Here is a 21,861-nt window from a genome sequence, read left to right as displayed (position 1 = left end):
ACCAGACCACCTGACCCGCCTCTTGAGAAATCTGTATGCAGGTCAAGATGCAACAGTTAGAACCGGACATGAAACAACGGACTGGTTCCAAATTGGGAAAGGAGGACGTCAAGGCTGTATATTGTCCCCCTGCTTATTTAACTTCTATGCAGAGTACATCACGCGAAATGTCGGACTGGATGAAGCACAAGCTGGAATCAAGATTGCCGGGAGAAATATCAATAACCTCAGATATGCAGATGACACCACCCTTATGACAGAAAGTGAAGAAGAACTAAAGAGCCTCTTGATGAAAGTGAAAGAGGAGAGTGAAAAAGTTGGCTTAAAACTCAACATTCAGAAAACTAAGATCATGGCATCCGGTCCCATCACTTCATGGCAAATAGATGGGGAAACAACAGAAACAGTGAGAGACTTCATTTTCTTAGGCTCCAAAATCACTGCAGATGGTAACTGCAGCCATGAAAGTAAAAGAGGCTTGCTCCTTGGAAGAAAAACTATGATCAACCTAGACAGTATATTAAAAAGCAGAGACATTACTTTGCCAACAAAGGTCAATCTAGTTAAAGCTATGGTTTTTCCAGTGGTCATGTATGGATGTGAGAGTTGGACTATAAGGAAAGCTGAGCACTGAAGAATTGATGCTTTTGAACTGTGGTTTTGGAGGAGACTCTTGAGAGTCCCTTGGACTGTAAGGCGATCCAACCAGTCAATCCTAAGGGAAATCAGTCCCAAATATTCATTGGAAGGACTGATGCTGAAGCTGAAACTCCAACACTCTGGCCACCTGATGCGAAGAATTGACTCATTGGAAAAGACCCTGATGCTGGGGAAGACTGAAGACAGAAGGGGACGACAGAGGATGAGATGGTTGGATGGCATCACTGAAGTGATGAACATGAGTTTGAGCAAGCTGTGGGAATTGGTGATAGACAGGGAGGCCTGGCGTGCTGCAGTCCATGGGGTTGCAAAGAGTAAGACATGACTGAGCAACTATACTCAACATTTAGACTAACAAATTCCTATGCAAATGTGTATTTCAAATACATTTTTGGAATAAGATCCTAATTCTAGCATTTATTCAGCAAAAACTATGGTGCAACTTCTTTTTGAAGAAAAACATTTAACTCTAAAAAGTACATTCCATATTACATGCTTTGAGATGATCACAGTTTAAATGTCAACCACTGTTTTACATACATACAATCATCCTAATACCAAGCAAATTTTTACAAATTAATTTACATTTCCTGTGACTGAAAGACATTTTTTTGCAGTCACAAAAATCACAAAATCATTATCTGATATTATATGCCTTTAAGAAAAGGAAACAAAACCCTACTTTCTGAGAACTCAATCATTTTATAGAATTCTGAAGAGAATCATCAGCATTACATTCTCAGATTAGTGGAAAGTCATCTCAAATTTTTTTCATGCATGATTAAAAACATTCTCTCAGTGACAGACACAAAATCAAGACAATTTCACTTGGATCATAAGCCTTTTGAGGTCATTAACAAGCTCAAGGCTGCATGAGAAAACCTAAAACAAGCAATCTTCCTAAACTAACATTTTCCTCATCAAATACAAAACTCTGATATTATCACCAGAAAAGGCTGCTTCAAAAAAATATTTGGAGGGAGGTTCAAGAGGGAGGGAACATATGTACACTTATGGCTAATTCATGGTGATGTATGGCAGAAACCAACACAATATTGTAAAGCAATTATCCTTCAATTAAAAATAAATTAAGAAAAAAACCTAAACGAAAAAAAAAATCAACAAACTGACAATCTGCAATTCATAGTACAATGAATAACTAACTGATGTTTCCTTTTCAATGCAACAAATCTTCACTACAGGAATAAATGGGGAAAAAAGAGAAAAGGAGGTCCCTGCGGTGTGTTATTGGAGAAGGCAATGGCACCCCACTCTAGTACTCTTGCCTGGAAAATCCCATGGACGGAGGAGCCTGGTAGGCTGCAGACCATGGGGTCGCGAAGAGTCGGACACGACTGAGCGACTTGACTTTCACTTTTCCCTTTCATGCATTGGAGAAGGAAATGGCAACCCACTCCAGTGTTCTTGCCTGGAGAATCCCAGGGACGGGGAGCCTGGTGGGCCGCTGTCTATGGGGTCACACAGAGTCGGACACGACTGAAGCGTCTTAGCAGCAGTAGCTGTGTGTTATGGGTTGAACTGTGTCCTCCTAGAAGCCCGATGTGGAAGTCCTAACCCCAGTACTTCAGAATGTCAGCTTATTTGGAGACAGAGTGCTTACAGAGGTCAGCAAGTTGAAGTGATGTCATTAGGTGGGTCCCCGTTCAGTATGTCCGGTGTCCTTATAAAAGGGGGAAATGTGGACACAGCTCGAGTTCATGCTCAGTTGGTAAATCGTGTCTGACTCTGCAGGGCTTCCCAGGTGGCACCCGTGGTAGAAATAAGTTAGTGAAAGTTGCTCAGTCGTGTCTGACTCTTTGCAACCCCATGGACTATATACAGTCCCTGTAATTCTCCAGCCCAGAATACTGGAGTGGGTAGCCATTCCCTTCTCCAGGGGAGCTTCCCAACCCAGGGATCAAACCCAGGTCTCCCACATTGCAGGTGGATTTTTTACCAGTTGAGCCACAGGGAAGCCCAAGGCAAGTGATAAAGAACCCGCCTGCCAATGCAGGAGACACAAGAGATGTGAGTTCTCCTGGGTTGGGGAAAGAAGATCCTCTGGAGGAGGGCATGGCAAGCCACTCCAGTATTCTTGCCTGGAGAATTCCATGACAGAGGCAAGAATACTGGAGCAGGTTGCCATTTCCTTCTCCAGGGGATCTTCACAACCCAAGAATCAAACCCACATCTCCTGCATTGACAGGTGGATTCTTTACTGCTGAGACACCACGGAAGCCCCTGGACACAGAACCACACAAAAGAAAGACAATATAAAGAAACATAGGAAGAAGATGGCCATCTACAAGCCAAGGGGAGAGGCCTGGGAAAGCCTTCCCTCACAGCCCTTAGAAGAAACCAACCCTGCTGGAACCCTGATGTTAGATTTCTAGCCTCCAGAAGTAAAACAGATTTCTGTTTTTTAAGCCACCCAGTCTGTGGTACTTTGTTACATCAGTCCCAGCAAACTAACATAACCCCATGGAAAGGCTCAACATCTATTCAGAGATGCTTATAAATGAATCACTGAGATACCTAGTACATTGAGAGGCATGCTGTGGCAACCAATTTAAAGAGTGTAAATATGCTCACCACGGCTGATTTTAAGCTACCAAGGCTTTAACAACCAGAAAGCAAGTTCCATGAGAACATAATTAATTAGCCAGTCTCCCAAGCCTCTACAAGCTAGATCTAACACAGACCAACGACACAGGCTTCAGCATCTAAGAGCTACAATCCCTTTTCCCAAGTGAGCTTTCTGAACCAGGGATCGAACAAACCAGGCCTCCTGCACTGCAGGCAGGTTCTTTACCCTCTGAGCTACCAAGGAAGCCCTTAATATCTACAGATTACGTCAATGTATAGCCAAGGTCAGAATCCCAACTGAAAACTGTAGGAGAGCTTCATAAAGGCCTAAGACTGTGAAAATATGGGCTATTTTAGAAGACAGATGTGGACAAAACCCAGTGTACCACATAAGAATAACTTAATAATGGTAAAAAAAAAAAGAAAAAGAAAACAAGCAGTGAATGAAAAAAAGAGCTAGCACTTACTGAACACTTCCTATGTTCTATGTACTGTTTTAAACCATTACTTGTATTAACTAACTTCATCACCACTACTACTTTATGAAAAAGTTCTATTATAATATACCTGTTTTGAATAAGGAAACAGAGCCAAATAGAGGTTAACAAGATCCATAGCTTTAAAAAAAAAAAAAAAAAACGGGAAGCTAAGATGCTAAGATTCACACACAGGCTGTTTGGCTCCAGACTCAACACTCAGACCATGGTCCTATGCCATCTCTCACTGTATATGACATGTTTAGAACATGACCATCAGCATAGAGCAACCAGAGAGAGGGACAAGGGACCAGACAGGAGAAAGTGCGCCATATTCCTGGCCTCATGTTACCTTACACAAGCAATGGGTTTGCAACTCAAATGGGGTCTTTGCAATTCATGGACTATACATGGAATTCTCCAGGCCAGAATACTGGAGTGGGTAGCCTTTCCCTTCTCCAGGGGATCTTCCCAACCCAGGGATCGAACCCAGGTCTCCCACGTTGCAGGCAGATTCTTTACCAGCTGAGCCACAAGGAAAGCCCAAGAATACTGGAATGGGTAGCCTATCCCTTGTCTAACGGATCTCCCTGACCCAGGAATTGAACCAGGGTCTCCTGCATTGCAGGCAGATTCTTTACCAACTGAGCTATCAGGGAAGCCCATTGCAACTCAAACTCTGGTAAAATCAATTAATTTAACCTTTTTGCATAACTTGTTGCTTAAAAATGTCGAATCAGTAGACAAGTATGCAAGTGAAAACCAAAACTCTCTATAAAACAACATCACTATCTCCTTACTTATGTATAAAAAATAAGGTTTAGACACAAGATAAGGATTGCCGAGCAGGCAAAAAGCACCTGTCCCCTCTCAGAAGCAATCAGCACAGCCCAGAGCCTCTGAGAAGGAATGCCGGAGAATCACACACATTCCCTAAGCCACAAAGAGAATTCTGGAAGATGAGGCTGGCACTCACTAAGCTTCTGAAACAAAGGCAGCACCAAGTAGGAAAAGTCAAAGTTTTCTACTTTTAAAGTTAGAGGGAAGACATCCACAAACACTTCACATCATCACGGCCCCCGGGGATGAATGAATCCCATGACTATTTCCAACTTTAGCCAGTAATTAACTCTGGAATTGTTCTTTTTTAAAAAAATCCTTTTCATCTATGTATCTGCAGAGCATTGTGAAATACCAGCACTTTGACAAAGGCAGTGTATGGGACAACGGCGGGACTGAAAAAAAACACATGTCCCCTTTGTCAGTACAGAGGGGAAGACAGAGTGAAGGAAACAAGCAAACAAGAAGCCTGAGGGAAGCGTCTCTCCTTTCAGGGGCATATAATTTACTGTACACAGGGCCCTGGAAGTAACCTAAGGACGCCCTTTCCTCAGCAGCTGCGGGAAAATGACAGAACGCGTTGAGAGGCTAAGTTCTGTGTCTCGGTAGCAATAAGTAGGCGGAAAGGAGGCAGAATATGACAATCAACCTGTAGACCAGGCTGTTCCCACGGTTTTCCGGTAGGTAGAAGAAATAGGATTTTATTCTGTATGGGTGAGCAATCAATTGTCTTACTCAATTTAATCACCCACAGGTAAATTCTGTGGTCTCTGGGGGTTGATAGTTAAAAGTTACATAAAAGACTGCCAAGTATCCTTACCTACAAGGTAACTTATACATCAATGACTGCCTGACTTAGCAAGTAGGAATTGCTCAGCCTTAAAAGGACAGTAATCATTTTATCAAGTGCTTCCAAACTACTAATATTTCAGTCAGAAGCCAGCTAGTTTTTACATTCCCACTTGTAAAAGTTACATCGATGTCAAGAGTATTAAACAACTGTCAGCTAGTTTGAAAAAGGAAGCAAAAGAAACTGGGCATTCAAGGAAGGAAGGCAATGGTTTGACTTCATTCTGTAACCATCTACCAATTAACAAAAAATTCTTTAAAGCTACAAGCCACAGGAAGTAAAATAGTTTGCATGACTACCCAGTACCCACACATAATGGTAGCGTATAACTCTTCTATTAATATGTAACAAATTGCTAAAAACTTAGCGGCTTAAAACAACATACATTTCTTACCTCAGTTCTGTAGGTCAGAATTCCAACACTGACCTCACTGGGCTGAAATCAAGGTATCAACAGGGCTGAGCTCCTTTCTGACGGCTCAAGGAGAGAATCTGATTCCTTGCCCTTTCCGGTTGCTAGAGGCAGTCTACGTTTCATGGCTCCTGGCCTCTTCCTCCATCCTCTAAGAAATCTGAGTGGGTCAAACACTCACATCGTATCACTCTGACTTTTCTGCCTCCTTGTCCACATTTAAAGGACTCTGGTGATTCACTGGGCCCACCTGCCGAATCTAGGGTCCTCTCCCTACCTTAAAGTCAGCTGAGGAGCAATTTTAACCTCCCTTTGTCATTTAACCTCACATACTCACAGATCCAGATCCTGGATTTGGGACACCGTATCTTTGGAGATAGACAAATAGATACCTGTAAGCATACCATGCTACTTGGTAGCTACTAGACCACCGGCACCTGTTTCCTCATATACAAATTTGTAATTTATAAATTATATAGTGATTACTATATAATAATAGTAATTACCACAAAGGGCTCTTGTGAAGATTATATGAGTTAATATGAGCAATGGTCACCAAATATACTTGGTATATACTAAGAGCTTTACCCAGTATTTTTTACAAACTCATATTTCATCTTTGTTTAAACTTTTCTCTCACTGTGGAATATATTTCCCCAACACCTGTCTAGTTAAGTGTTGTTTATCCTTCTAGGCACTCTCTTGCATGAAGCTCCCCCTACACTGCAAAAAACTGCATTTGTCTAATATAGCAGTTACTACTCATATGTAGCCACTGAGCACTTGCAATGTGGCTGGTTGGAACTAAGATGTGCTGGAAGTGTATAATACATACTGTACTTTGAAAATTTTGTAAAAAGTAATGTAAAGATTTAATACAGAAAGCAGAATATAACAGAGCTGTATATTGAAATGACATTTTGGATATACTGAATTTAAAAAGTGAATTATTAAAAATTAATTGCATCTATTTCTTTTAGCTTTTTAATGTGGCTGCTGGAAAATTTTTAATTACATATGTGACTTAAATTGTATTTCTACCAAGCAGTTCAGTTCAATTGCTCAGTCGTGTCTGACTCTTTGCGACCCCACAAACTGCAGCACACCAGGCCTCCCTGTCCATCACCAACTCCTGGAGTCCACCCAAACCCATGTTCATCGAGTCAATGACGCCATCCAACCATCTCATCCTCTGTCATCCCCTTCTCCTCCTGCCCTCAAACTTTCCCAGCATCAGGGTCTTTTCCAATGAGTCAGCTCTTCGCATCAGGTGGCCAAAGTATTGGAGTTTCAGCTTCAGCAGCAGTCCTTCCAAAGAACACCCAGGACTGATTTCCTTTAGGATGGTCTGGTTCGATCTCCTTGCAGTCCAAGGGACTCTCAAGAGTCTTCTCCAACACCACAGTTCAAAAGCATCAATTCTCCTGTGCTCAGCTTTCTTCACAGTCCAACTCTCAAATCCATACATGACCACTGGAAAAACCATAGCCTTGACTAGACGAACCTTTGTTGGCAAAGTAATGTCTCTGCTTTTTAATATGCTGTCTAGGTTGGTCATAACTGTCCTTCCAAGGAGCGCTGGTTCACAAAGAATTACCCTCACCCTCTCATGTACTCTCTTAGTATTTAGTTTGCTTTCCTATCACACACACTGTATAATCTGCTTTGTACTGCAGTGATTTGCACATATGCTGGCTTTTCAAACAGACTGGTAGCCTTTAACGGGCAAGGGCTTCCCTGGTGGCTTAGAATGGTAAACAATGTGGGAGACCCAGGCTCGATCTCTGGATTGGGAAGATCCCCTGGAGAAGGGAATGGCGACCCACACCAGTATTCTTGCCTGAAGAATTTCATGGACAGAGGAGCCTGGCAAGCTACAGTCCATGGGTCGCAAAGAGTCGGTCACGACTGAGCTACTAACACACATACACAAGGGACAAAGGTCATGGATCTTCTAATCTCAAGACGATCCATGGTAAATGCACAATAAACGTTTGTGAAGCTGAATGGAAAAGGAAGCATTATTTAGCTAATGTGTTTTGTCTACATTGTTTAATTTATTGTTAACTGGAATGACCAGAAGTCAATCTGTCTTTGATGCAACTTTTTCTTGGGTTAAAGGACTGATTAGGATATAAGCAAATAGAAAAAGTTTCATACTGGAGCCTATTATACAGAGTGAAGTAAGACAGAAAGAAAAACACCAATACAGTATACTAACACATATATATGGAATTTAGAAAGATGGTAATGATAACCCTATTGCAAGACAGCAAAAGAGACATAGATGTATAGAACAGTCTTTTGGACTCTGTGGGAGAAGGCGAGGGTGGGATGATATGAAAGAATAGCACTGAAACATGTATATTATCATATGTGAAACAGATTGCCAGTCCAGATTCGATGCATGAGACAGGGTGCTCGGGGCTGGTGCACTGGGAGGACCCTGAGGGATGGATGGGGAGGGAGGTGGGAGGGGGGTTCAGGATGGGGAACACATGTACACCCGTGGCTGATTCATGTCAATGTATGGCAAAAACCACTACAATACTGTAAAGTAATTAGCCTCCAACTAAAATAAATAAATTAAAAAAAAAGAAGTTTCATAAAACAATTCTTAGCTTATCACATACAACACACCCATCTATCTTTGACTCTACACTACTGTACTTCATTTTCTTTCTAAGTGGTAACTGTAACCCACGAAATTGTCTTCACAGTCCACCAATGACTTGTGACCACAGTTCAAAAAGCACCTCCTTGATGTGGCAGGTGCAGGCCTCCCCAGGGACACAAACCATCTTAAAGATGTCAGGTGATACTCAGCCCTCCCCTGGTCTCAATGGCCCCACCAGGTAAGGACTAACCCTGTGGTGGGCCATGGTTCAACATGCAGATCCACTGATCACGCATTCTTCTCCCCAGCAGCCTTCCTGTTAGGGCTGGGGCAATCCAGAACACAATCTAGTACAGCGTGTTCAGCGCCCATGTCCACTCCCAAGAGGTGGAGACCCCAGCTCAGCCTGGCCAAGAAGAGCTCATCAGAGCTGAAGGTACAAAGTAAGAGAAAGCGCTCACGATGGTGCTGAGGAAAAGAGTCCTAAGAACTCATCAAGAGTTTTCTGAGCTCCTATCGTGTGCGGGGCTCCCAAACAAGCTTGTAGAAATGCCATCAAGCTCAGTATTATGTATATTAAATCAAATTAGTGTTGCTGTTGCCACTTAGTCCTGTCCAACTCTTTGTCACCCCATGGATGGTAGCCGACAAGGCTCCCCTGCCCATGGGAACAGAGTCTTGTCCTGGTAGTTGGAAGTCTTATGGTTGACTATTTTGAGGTTACGGAATGGATGTCAACCAATATGTTATTTTGTTTTTTACCTCTGACCCAGTTGCCAGTTACCCTTCATCAAGCAGCAGATCTCCAGACACAGATTGTTAATTCACCCAGGAATGGAAGGTGGACTTTCCCCATTGGCTGTGCTTTTAAAATTATTCTAACATGCATAAACTTTAGGCAATACCAAAGAGTAATAAAAACTATTTTAAATTAGAGAAAATATCCAGGTAGCAATGTTCATTCATACTCAGAAGAATCTCTAGAATAAGATCCTGACTAGAAGCACTTCTGCTCTGGGAAGAAAGTGCAGACACACTCTTTCCCCTCTCTTCTGCTAAGTACAATTCCCTGCACATTACACATAAAACAAATAGAAGCCAACTCTGGAAGACGGACAGAGAGCAGACCAGCAGGGAACCTGAGACCTGAGGAGTGACGTGGAGGGGAGTCCCCTGGGCTTACTTTTGCCACATACAGCCCAGCTTTGGAGGTGAAAAAGCTGACAGTCTCCAACAGGAGCACACAAAAAGGCTCTAACAAGCCTGCTCTCCCCAGACAAACATGCAGGAAAGAATTTTCGATAGCCAAACAAGATAGAAAACTCTTAGACAATAACCATCCTACTCCAGTCAAACACCACAGAAAAAAATACAATCTGACCCCATCCATACTAGCAAAGGCCAAGGGGGAACCTAGACTGCCTTTCTCACCAGACTGATAAATGGGATCAATGGATTAGGGTTAGTTTTTTGCCAAATGTATCTTTCTAAATGCCATGCAGTTTCAGAAAATTTTAACAGCATCAATATTGTAAAAAATCAACACACAGCACAGACCCCATCCTTTGCAGCAGATGGACTACAACTGTGTCTCCCTGCTTCATCCTGGTTCTCTGACTGGCTCTTTATCCCCGCCCTTTCTGCAGCTTTCGATTCTTCCCCCCACTCCCAGCTACTGACAGGCTCCCAACTCCTCGGTCTCCTCCTTTTCTCTGCACACTTTCCTCCTTTATGGGAACTGTTGCTGTTTTTCACTCAACTCTCCCGTGGAGGCCTCTTTTCTGTCATACCATTCCTTTGCCCAGAGACCCAACTGTCTTCCTCTAGAGTTCACATCCCTTGGCTGGACTTTATGGTCCTTGACTCTCTTTTTCACCAACTCTCAACATGAAAGTTCTCCTCCAATCAGAAGAGTCTCCCCTCTGTCTTCACACCTCTTCTAATATTCCCAGCCTGTGTGGCTCAGAGTTCGTGTCATTTCCACACATACACAACATACCATCCTTCCCACTACCAATTCGAAGCCCCACAATCCTGCAAAGGTCCCCAACCCAGCCAACCTCCTCCACAAGGCCTTCCTTGGCTGTGCCAGGACGCAGGAAGCTCTCCCTCACCATACTCAAAATTGACCATCATCTGCTCTGTTCATCTGACTTGCCTTGAAAATCAGTTTCTTTGAGAACTAGTAAATATTAATTAATATTTGTTTATGGTTTTCTTTTATAACCATATATATCCCTAAGCTAAAGTGATCTTAACTGCAGTTAACACACTGCTTAAAAATCATTGTTTTTCCTTTGCTTCTTTCTATAGAGAAAATGTAAGAATGTGTACATTCTTACAACAAATGGAAAAGATAACAAGATAGTAAGACTGATTTCCTAAGAACCAAACTGAAATCTTAAAAACACATTTTACAGAAATGATCTATAAATTTTTATATAAATTATATATAAAAGATAACTCACTGAAGAAAAGTCAATAGTTTAATATTATTTAGAAATAATTTTATTTTTGTACTACCTTTGACAAGAATTCATTCCAAATTATCATACAATACAAAGTAATTAAGTCTTTATCTAGACACACAAAAAGTGAAGCTTTCCGTGTCTTTACATCGTTGCTGCTGCTGCTGCTGCTGCTGCTGCTAAGTCACTTCAGTCATGTCCGACTCTGTGCGACCCCATAGACGGCCTCCTACCAGGCTCCTCTGTCCCTGGGATTCTCCAGGCAAGAACACTGGAGTGGGTTGCCATTTCCTTCTCCAATGCATGAAAGTGAAAAGTGAAAGTGAGGTCGCTCAGTCGTGTCCGACTCTTCGGACCCCATGGACTGCAGCCTACCAGGCTCCTCCGTCCATGGGATTTTCCAGGGAAGAGTACTGGAGTGGGGTGCCATTGCCTTCTCCGTTTACATCGTTAATACACAATAAATGAAATGCTTTTGGCGCCCTCTTGTGGTCAAAGTATAAAAATATAAAACAAAAACCCCCCAATACATACTTAAAATAGATATTCTGTAATTTCAAGCCATTCTGGTTTTTCTCACAAAGCTTTATTATTTCTTCTGTATTAATAAAATATCAACCATTAACGGGCAGAAACTGCTAGTTTTATTTTCTGGTTTAAAGAGAAAAAAAAAAGAATGAATCTGAGACACAAGAAACTACTCCTCACTGCTTAAAGTGAAATCGTTCAGTCGTGTCCGACTCTTACCGACCCCATGGACTGTAGCCCACCACGCTCCTCCATCCATGGGATTTTCCAGGCAAGAGTACTGGAGTGGGTTGCCATTTCCTTCTCCAGAGGATCTTCCCAACCCAGGGATCGAACCCAGGTCTCCCACATTGTAAGCAAGACGCTTTACCGTCTGAGCCACCAGGGAACTTAAAACAAAGATGATACCAAAAAAAAAAAAACCCACAAACTTTTCTCCTTGACATCAGTTCAATGTTATATTATTTACTATAGTAAACAGACTTTTGGCAAGCTATGTTCTTCTTACCCTAATTAAAAGCATTCTCTATCCCCATTGCTAACTTTTTTTAAAAAACAAGGCCAGGAAGGCTAAATTTTATGAATGTTAAAGTGGACCCACTAGCATTCAGAAAGAAATTAAAGTAGAACCACACCTACACAGTAAAGGAAAATAAAGGAAAAATGAGTTAGAAGTCAAATGTAAAAAAAAAAAAATTTAATAATAAATTGATTAAAACAAAATATAAACAATTATGTAAGCACTGTCAGAATAAGGAGATATTTCTACATATAAAAGTAATGGACTGTTCCAGTAAGTATGAAGAACTTAATTGGTCTAGGCAGTATACTAAAAATAGAAAGAAATAGTGATTAAAATATAAACAAAAATGTTTTTTCAAGAGTCAAAAAAAAAAAAAAGGAAATACCCAAGGAGCAAAACCAATATGGAAACAGCTGCAAATGGAGATGATGCCATAAAGGACCATGCACAGACAGTAGAGCATGAAGTTCCAACACACTTCCAATAGCAGTTCCAATGGAGCGCAGACGAGAAGCAGTATCACAAAAGACAATGGCCAACAGGAATAACAAAAAGAACAGCTTCCATCTACACAGAGCCGTCTATGCTGGCACTGTTCAAGCGCTTTATATTAACTTTTTATATTTACTCTTCACAACAATCCTAAGAGGTAAATGCTCTTACTTTTTCTATTTTAAAGAAAAGGAAACCGAAGAACAACACAATTGAGTGATTCACCTAAAGTCACTAAGGGGAAAGTCAAGTTTTTCAACCCAAACCCTATGTCACAAGAATCACACTGTTTCACTGTTTGACTTTTGAATGTCTATTACTCCATTCTGTCCGTAGATATAGGTCAGCTTTAGACTGAACAAAAATGTGGATTAATCGTTGACTATGTTTAGTCCATTATTTGAGTAAAATAAAAATTACATGTGGTTAGTAACACAGGGAAAATTACATGCCCCCTATGCTACTGGAGAAATACAAATTAAAACAAGACAAAGGCAGTTATCAAATTTGGTAAAACCTACATATGACACCCATACCATCTTTGGTATGCCAAATCACTTTTGAATCTTATCTGATGAGTAAACATTTATGAACATCCTCAGGCAATGCTGCCTACCAGCCAAAAAATTCCGTTTTGGTAATGTCTTTGTGGAATGTTTGATGTTTTATTGAATTCTGCCTTTAAATGAAAATCAGAAAAATGAAACTGTTGATTCAACTGATCAACTTTAGGCTTACATCTAAATTAATCAAATATATACTCAGTTACGAAGGAAAATTAAAATTAAAAACATAAAATATGGGAAACACAGTTTTAGAAGACTATCTTAAAAAACTTCTGAGATTTTACTAATTTTTTTAGCTCTCCAAATGCAGCATCCCTTATCAGTCTACTTGTCTGACTTTTGATTATTCAAGTTTAAACACTGAGAAAAGGATTCAGAACAAAATACAGGAAATTCATGCAAAATTTTCATCTATCCAATTGGCAGAAATTATTTCAGTGATCACTTCCCATGCTACCAAGGAAAAAAATACATAGGAAATTTTAAGTTAAAAATTAAAAAAAATATAAAACTGACTTTGCAATATGAATCTAAATTTATAAACAAGAAAAAGGATAAATATACACAGATATAATATACCAAAATGTTTAACAGTAGTTATCTCTGAGTTATAGCTTACTATTATGTGTATGGGACTTTTTTTATAACTCTCAACTTTTCCTGAATGAATATGGATTAGTGTTATAATCAGAAAAACACATTATGAAAGCTACTCTGAAAGAATTTTAAGTCAAAGGAAAAAGGAACATTCAACTCAAAGAACAAAGAAACATGCAGAACTTCACCGAATCATTCAGTTTGATTTTCCAACTGATTTGTCAACCTATTAAACATAAATCTTCATGGGTTCACCTGGCTAAAGTCCAAATTCCTCAGTACATAATGTCCTCTTCACTGGAGCCTCAGCCCAACTTTCCAGTCTCTTCCCACCAAACTCCTTGGGGAACAGCCCAGAATCGTCCCACCCAGGCACCTTCATGTCTGTCACATTCACGCTTTGTGAATCCAGTTAGGTCTGTACCATCTTCCTCCCCCAGTGGATTATAGACGCTGCAGACACATGGCAAGCACATCTTCCTCCGTAGGCCATGGTGCCTAGCACACGGCCTCATCAATAAGAGGAGTGACCACAGATCTAGTAAATTTGACTACTGGACTCGGCCACAAATAAAACTTGCAGCAAAAATATGGCATTTCCAAAATTACATAAACTTTCTAAGAAATGATTATCTCCAGAAACTGAAGACCAACTACCAGATAATCTCATTAAACAATACCATAACCCCTTCCTTATCAAACAATACCATTAAATATCACTGCTGCTGCTGCTGCTAAGTCGCTTCAGTCGTGTCCGACTCTGTGCGACCCCAGAGACGGCAGCCCACCAGGCTCCCCCGTCCCTGGGATTCTCCAGGCAAGAACACTGGAGTGGGTTGCCATTTCCTTCTCCAATGCATGAAAGTGAAAGTGAAGTCGCTCAGTCGTGTCCGACTCTGTGCGACCCCAGAGACGGCAGCCCACCAGGCTCCTCCGTCCACGGGATTTTCCAGGCAAAAGTACTGGAGTGGGGTGCCATTGCCTTCTCCGTTAAATATCACAAACCCCTTTAAAAAGAGAAACTTCTAAAGGCCTACATTAAGGTGACATTATGGGTAATTCTGTTTTTTGAAATTTCCACTACTACGATGAAATATTTTTATACATAATACCAATTTTTAATGACTTTGATAGGTATTCACTTGGGAATCAGATCTAGGTTTCAGAATCCACATTATTTTCCATCGATGTGCCAACTCACCTCATAGCCGTGACCCTGTGTATGAGCGTCTCTGTTTGCTCCGACAAGTCTGACGGAAGCAGCAGCTCCACTGGCTGCAGGCACAGGATCCGAGTTTCGAGCTCTGAACGGGAAGCGGAGTCCTGGAAACTGTCGAACACAACCTCACCTGTGGCGGGCTGTACTCCCTAAAGACAAAAAAAAGCAGGCACAGAAAATATATCTTTCCCCATTGTAACTACGGCACAGTATTAATACACATGGAAATAGTAAAGACGATACTCATGAGTGTATACTTGAATTTCTAAAGTGTTTGAAAACCTGTCTGCTTTCCAAGACTCTTACATAAGAAGTCAGATTCACCAATATTTAAACTACGCTAGATGGGACTATAGACATCCTGAGTCCAGCCAAATCCTGGATATAAAACACAGGATGAAGCGACAATGACAAGTCACCAAACCCTCCTGGGCCTCAGGGCCCTCCTCTGCAAGTGGGAATCAACCAGGTTACTTCCCTCACAAAGCTATTGTGAGGGTCAAATCAGAAAACAAATGAACACTTTGTAAGCTGTAAAGCGCTGTACATATAGTAGCTGTTATTGCTAAAAGTAATCAGTGATATGCTCCTAGTACCCTGGCCACCAGAGGAGAAGTAAGTTACTATTTTGTTATATAAAGTGAATAAATAAAAAATGCATTTTTTGCAAAAGACAAAATCGAATATAACAAACTGACTAAACCCCATGTGTACTGTCTATCCAGGGAAATAACTATGAGAACTGAAAGCCACTTGCATCACCCCAAGCCAATAACAGCAAAGAAAACCTGGAAAAGATTACAGTTTGGAAAAGAAGAAAAAAATTAAGTCATTTACTCATAGGTCGAGAGGCGATATAGTGGTGGAGGCAAGATTCACGTGGTCTGACTCCAAAAGTCACACACCTATTCATTACTGATAATTAAGAAAGGCACGGGGTCAGTTACAGACTGCATGAGCGAACAGGAGGAAAAATAACCTCGCTACACTCAAACACGGCTGGTAGAAAGTCAACTGACACAACGTCTTCGAAAAACAGTCTGGCATTTTCTAGGAAAGTTGAAAGCATCCTGTAAAAGTATCCTGTAACTCAGCAATTCCTCCCCTGAGTTAAGAAACTCAGGCACATGCATATCAGAAGCCACGCATTAATACAAAAATGTCTATAGTGTATACTTTGTATAAGCAGAAACTGGGAGGAATCCACTTGTCCCTTAGTGGAAGAATGAATAAACTGTAAAATGAAATACAGCGTGGCAACAAAAGAACTACTAAGGTAACACATGCAAATAAATCTCTTGTACAAAATGGTAAACAAAGAAGCACGACCCCAAAGGAGTAAATACAACATATTTATATTAATATACTGCTTAAGGTGGCAAAATTCGATCAAAAAGCGAGGGAATTATTATCTTAAAGTCTGGATTATGGTTACCTCTGGAGGCAAGGGGCCCTTCTGTGAATGGCGTTATATTTTTTAAGCTGGGGGGCTGTCTCACATTACACTGGTAATTTTTGATTTATGCATTTTTTTTTTTTTTAAATCACTCATTCTTGGCTCAAGGAAGTTCCTTAATTCTAGCCCATAGGCCTTCTCTAGTGGCCAGATAACTGAACTGTAAGTACATGAGCATACATACTACTCCCAATCTACAACCCAATCTATAGTTGGGTTTATCTCCCAATCTACAACCAAACTTGTACAAAAGCTACTTCCAGAAGTTCAAGTAATAAAGGTATTGGCCAAATTCCTCTTTGCTTTTTTAAGCAGAGAAATGGTCTATATCATAAAACCTGCAACGTCTGCTACTCCATGTGATATGAGACACTGATAAGCCCACAGGCAGCCTATAGATAGAGCGTCTGATTGCATTGGCGCTACAACAGTAAAGCCTTTGATTTCAGACTAACTACCAGTATCCAAAGGATGACTCCTAGGTAGACTGGGGAACATGTGACACTCATCACAACAGGGAAACACCCAGCAGGAGCAGGGTTCAGGAAGATGAGCTCCATTTCAGCCACACTGAATTTGAGGGCCTCATCCAGTGACGAGCTGGACATGCACATGGAATTCTGCTCAGTGTTTCTGGCAGCCTAGGTGGGAGGGGAGTTTGAGAGAGAATGGACATGGCTGAGGCTCTCTACTGTCCACTGGAAATGATCACAACATAGCTATACCCCGATGCAGAATACAAAGTTAAAAAAAAAAAGTCCCAAGAAAATGACTGAGATGGAAACTATCAATTCTCCTTTCTTTCACATGCCAGTTCATACACTGTGTTCACTTTGGCAAGATGCCAAAGAGTATTTCTAAAGCACAAAATAGGAGTTGTATATACAATCAGTTCTGCTCCTTAGACTAAGTTCCAGGTAAGTATAAAATAGCACATTACATCTGTTAAAACTTAAAAGCAAATAACTTTACTATTTGTAGATGGGTTCAATTGCCTGCAGCTAGATAAAAAGTGCTTCTCAAGGATTAAAAAAAAAAATTATTGAGAGTCCCCAATAGTAACGCTAATTCCCAGAGAGAATGGCTTATTGTTAAGCAAACATGAAAGTTAGTACCAAGTTATGTAGCCAAAATGAGGTATCAAAAGGTATTTTGGAGACATTTGGGCTCTAAGAATTTTTACTGATGTTGTAGCTGGTTGCAAAAGTTCAAAAATGTAAAGAGAATGGGTTATTACTTAGGCAAGGAGTCCTGCTTCTGCTTAACAGAACAGTGGAGTCTAACAATAGTTCCAAGAGGCCCTTAAGTCTAAGATTTTAAGCAGAGTCCAAATAGGTCTCTAAATGGGCAAATCTGCTCATAAACTGCCAGAAGGCAAGATCAATAAAACTATGATTCACAAACTATACTCACCTGGAAGACTGGTTATAAATATTCCTAATGTTTATTAAAAATGGAGTTTTGAATTGGCCAGTTATAACCCTTAACTACCCTTTTCTCTAAAACTAGACATGACAAACTCATAATTGTTTGCCTTTAACTCCAAATCTAGAGGAAATTTGTAAAACCCTTTGTTATCCACGTATGTGTTGACGTAAATGTTTTATTCTGCTATCTGAACACTGTTTGCATACATGCCTATCACTGTGTCTATCTTCAGCCCTAAACTACTAGAGCACATGGACAGAAGACGACCTGGATCCCTCCAAAGCACAGAGTGCCAAACAGTCATGTAAGAAAATTTACATTTCAACATATAAAATTAGGAGGGAAATGTTTTTCTAGTACAAGTACTTGAAGACACAACCCATCAGATAGCCTCATTATAAACCATACATTATTACTCATATTTAAAGATACCATGAACGTATCATTCGCTCTTCACCTACAAAGTACTTACCACAATTCCAATGGAAACGCTCCCCCTTTTTTTGTCTTTAACGTTTTCTTTGTTTTCACAGATGCACAGAAGATAGCTGGTAGAAGTATCAGTCATTACCTCATCGACATTTACAGCATCATCCAGCTTGACTAGAGGATTCACATGTAATAATTATTAAGGAAAAACAAATGCTACATTCCCACGAGCTTTTCCTCCTTAAAACAGTAGTTCATTTTCCTGGATATTTTTGCTCTATACAAAATCTTCCATACAGCATTCATTCTTCTGATTTACTCTGATTATAGTTACAATGCTGTATCTTCCCTAAGATATAAGATTCATGAGAACAGACGACTATTATCCTCTCACTTCCAAAAGGCCTGGAATATACCTCAGATCCTATGGAAGCCCAAACATAATCCTTGAATCCTTAACAATCCCATAAAGTTTAATTCCACAAATCAAAGCATGAATACACTAAAATAGTGTAAATTACTTCCCCCTACTAAAGTGCCTAACAGCTCTAAGACATAAGAAGAGAATTTTTTTAAAAACGTGAGAAAACCAAAAAAGAAAACAGAAACATACTTGTGTGTGTGTGTATGTGTAATGAGTCCATTAAATAAATTCTCAGGAATGAAAGCTGTTTTTGGACATAGTCAGTCTGGGAACATCCACTTTGGGCATCAGCTGATAAGAGAGTAAAAGAGAAGCGGGAAGGGGTGCTGTTTTAGAAGGAGGCTTTAAGAAAGAGACTCAAGTTTGGGCAAAAGAAACAACAGAATTACCAAGTTCTTACAGCCTGATCAGCTTAGAACAATACAGAGTTGTTAATAGTTTGGGGTCCATTCTGAGTGATAACTGTTCCCTATTCATGGTATTAACAGAACAAAACAGCTTTCAGAATGTGGGTAGAAGCTACGTAGGACTCTAAATAAGCAGATCTAAATAAGCATATCTGTAATAAAAATAACAGAAATACTGCTGTCACAGAGTGTCATTTAAGACTTTATCCCTACATTCTTTTATTCTGAGAGACCTGATCCCATCCCACAGTAAACAAAGCGCTTCCTTATCATATTTTATATGTAATTATCCAGTTTTTTAAGTTGACAAAATTTTATGACTCTGCTGTTAAAATCATGTGGCTTCAAGTAATACATTGAACTGATAAATGACCAAAAACTAGGGACAGTCACTGTATATACTGAAGATTCTTACAAAGTGAGAAACTTACAATCCATTTTCAAAAGTAGTAAAATTCTTGTGACACTGACAATTAATGAAGATGACCTACTATCATCTTTTATAAGCAGTTAACTGTGTGTTAACTTTGTAGTTTTCACATTGTGAAGTTAGTAAGTTATTTTGTAGGTCTCACTGAGGAAGATGTATAGGAGTTTGTAAGCCCAAGCAACTAGCCACTAAGGACACAGGCCTGGGGAAGATGTAATTTCACATCAGTTGCTGACTTGCTGTCATCATTTACCAGGCTCTTTTTTTCTCTTAAAATATGATGACCTCTTCTTTAACTGTGGCATTTGAAAAATGCCTCTTTCTAGCCAAAAACCAACCTTTCTCTCTTCAGTTATCACACTAATCAAAGGTCCAAGTAACCATACTGCCTCATCTCATCAAAAAGGTACCCAGTTTGCAATGGACATGTACAGACTGCTCTATCTAAAATGGATAACCAACGAGGACCTATTGTATAGTACCCCTGGAACTCAGCTCAGTGTTCTGTGGCAGCCTGGATGGGAGGGGGTTTGGGGGAGAATGAACACGTGTATGTATGTGGCTAAGTCCTTGGCTGTTCACCTGAAACTACCACAACACTGTTAATCAGCTTTATCCCCATACAAAACACAAAGTTTATTTTTTAAAAAGTACCCAATCAAAGAACAGTTTTTGTTTTTTTTTTTTCAAAGAACAGTTTTAAAAAATGTTATTTAAAACAAAGGCCTTGTAACATTTAAGAAAAAAATTCCTACTCAAAAAGGATATCTTCTCCAATAAGTGTAGATTTTGTATAAAGAGCAGTCAGTTTCCGGGAAAAGAGTGAGCTTTTGTTGTCCCCAATGGCCTTTAAAGCAGCTGTTTCAGTTTGCTTCACAACTCCCACCTTCAACAAATGTAATAAACACTGCATGTTAAATACGATGGAAAATTTGTTAAGACGACATTATTTCTAGAGTTTAGAAGTCTAATTCTGAAACATTTAAAATAACAAACTAGTCCACAATGTCCAGATGTAGGACTTAAGTTTAAGTAATAAGTTAACACAAGGACCTTACAAGTGTGGATAAATCACTAAGAAACACTCCAACACACAGTTGAAAAAATTTTTTACCCTAAATATCTAATATGTTAAAAACTCATGAAAATTAAGTGCTAGTAATTATGACAAACTTTAATTTCTCAAAAATGCCCAATTCCAAAACCAATTTCAGCCTCCCACCTTAGAAACGCCTCCCTCTCCAGAAGAGACTTCAACCCCCTTTTCCCACAAATTGAAGCCAGAGCTGACCTTATATCCTTTGGCCACAAGGCGGCGTACGTGAACAAACAGTCGGTGAGTAGGTATGCTTGCTGTCATAAAGTTGTGATCTAAATGGCAATAGATATTGAGCTCGCGCGCTGCAATCTAAAAAAATAAAAAATAAAAAAATATATCAGTAAGTTTCTATTTAAAGATTCCCTGTGTGGTGTTTCTACACTTTGTTAAAAATCCATCAAGGTATATATTTAGGATTTGTGCACAGGACTGAAGCGACTTAGCAGCACAGCAGCAGCAGCTATCTATGTGGTACATCAATACAATGTTTAAAAGACATTCCCTGCGCAGAAGCCTATGGTTTCATCTTTTTTTTAACAGTGTCCATGGCCTAAACTAAAGGCCAACATCTATATCCATGAAAAACTTAGAAAAATACGATACGTTTTCTTTTATGTCCTTATTAGCGATTATCATGGAGAAGACAATGGCATCCCACTCCAGTACTCCTGCCTGGAAAATCCCATGGACGGAGGAGCCTGGAAGGCTGCAGTCCATAGGGTCACTAACAGTCGGACACGACTGAGCAACTTCACTTTCACTTTTCACTTTCATGCATTGGAGAAGGAAATAGCAACCCACTCCAGTGTTCTTGCCTGGAGAATCCCAGGGACAGGGGAGCCTGATGGGCTGCTGTCTATGGGGTCACACAGAATCGGACATGACTGAAGTGACTTAGCAGCAGAAGCAGCATCGATTATCAGGGATTAGCGAAGTGGCCTAGTCGTGTCTGATTCTTTGCGACCCCATGGACTATAGCCTACCAGGCTCCTCAGTCAAAACCTTAAAGTGCTGAACTTTTCCCTGTGCAAAACAGAGAGCATGAGAGTGTAATGGAATAAGAATCTACTACTTAGCACATGCAAATAATTGAAAATTAGGAGATATGAAAGAAGCACAAGCTGGAATCAAGATTGCCGGGAGAAATATCAATAACCTCAGATATGCAGATGACACCACCCTTATGGCAGAAAGTGAAGAGGAACTCAAAAGCCTCTTGATGAAAGTGAAAGTGGAGAGTGAAAAAGTTGGCTTAAAGCTCAACATTCAGAAAATGAAGATCATGGCATCCGGTCCCATCACTTCATGGGAAATAGATGGGGAAACAGTGGAAACAGTGTCAGACTTTATCTTT

The 21,861-nt window shown here is 40.2% G+C and overlaps 1 protein-coding gene and 1 non-coding gene across 4 annotated transcripts in view; both read right to left on the bottom strand.

Annotated features, from left to right (window-relative positions):
* The window catches only part of MSH3 (mutS homolog 3), a 185,987-nt gene that overhangs the window by 151,675 nt on the left and 12,451 nt on the right, over positions 1-21,861 (bottom strand). For all 3 annotated transcript variants that reach the window (XM_010863368.1, XM_010863367.1, XM_010863366.1), the window contains exons 5-8: positions 20,700-20,816; positions 20,177-20,294; positions 18,191-18,336; positions 14,817-14,983 (exon numbers count right to left, since the gene is read on the bottom strand). In XM_010863368.1, the coding sequence (XP_010861670.1) occupies positions 14,817-14,983; positions 18,191-18,336; positions 20,177-20,294; positions 20,700-20,816 (548 nt within the window). The remainder of the gene's footprint in view (positions 1-14,816; positions 14,984-18,190; positions 18,337-20,176; positions 20,295-20,699; positions 20,817-21,861) is intronic.
* On the bottom strand, positions 4,309-4,381 carry TRNAC-GCA. The gene has a single exon. It is a non-coding gene; the product is annotated as a tRNA-Cys (tRNA).

The sequence above is a fragment of the Bison bison genome, unplaced genomic scaffold, assembly GCF_000754665.1.
Source record: "Bison bison bison isolate TAMUID 2011002044 unplaced genomic scaffold, Bison_UMD1.0 scf7180017864490, whole genome shotgun sequence".
NCBI lineage: Eukaryota > Metazoa > Chordata > Mammalia > Artiodactyla > Bovidae > Bison > Bison bison.
The sequence above is the reverse complement of the archived record's forward strand: the minus strand, read 5'-3'. Positions and strand labels throughout refer to the sequence as shown.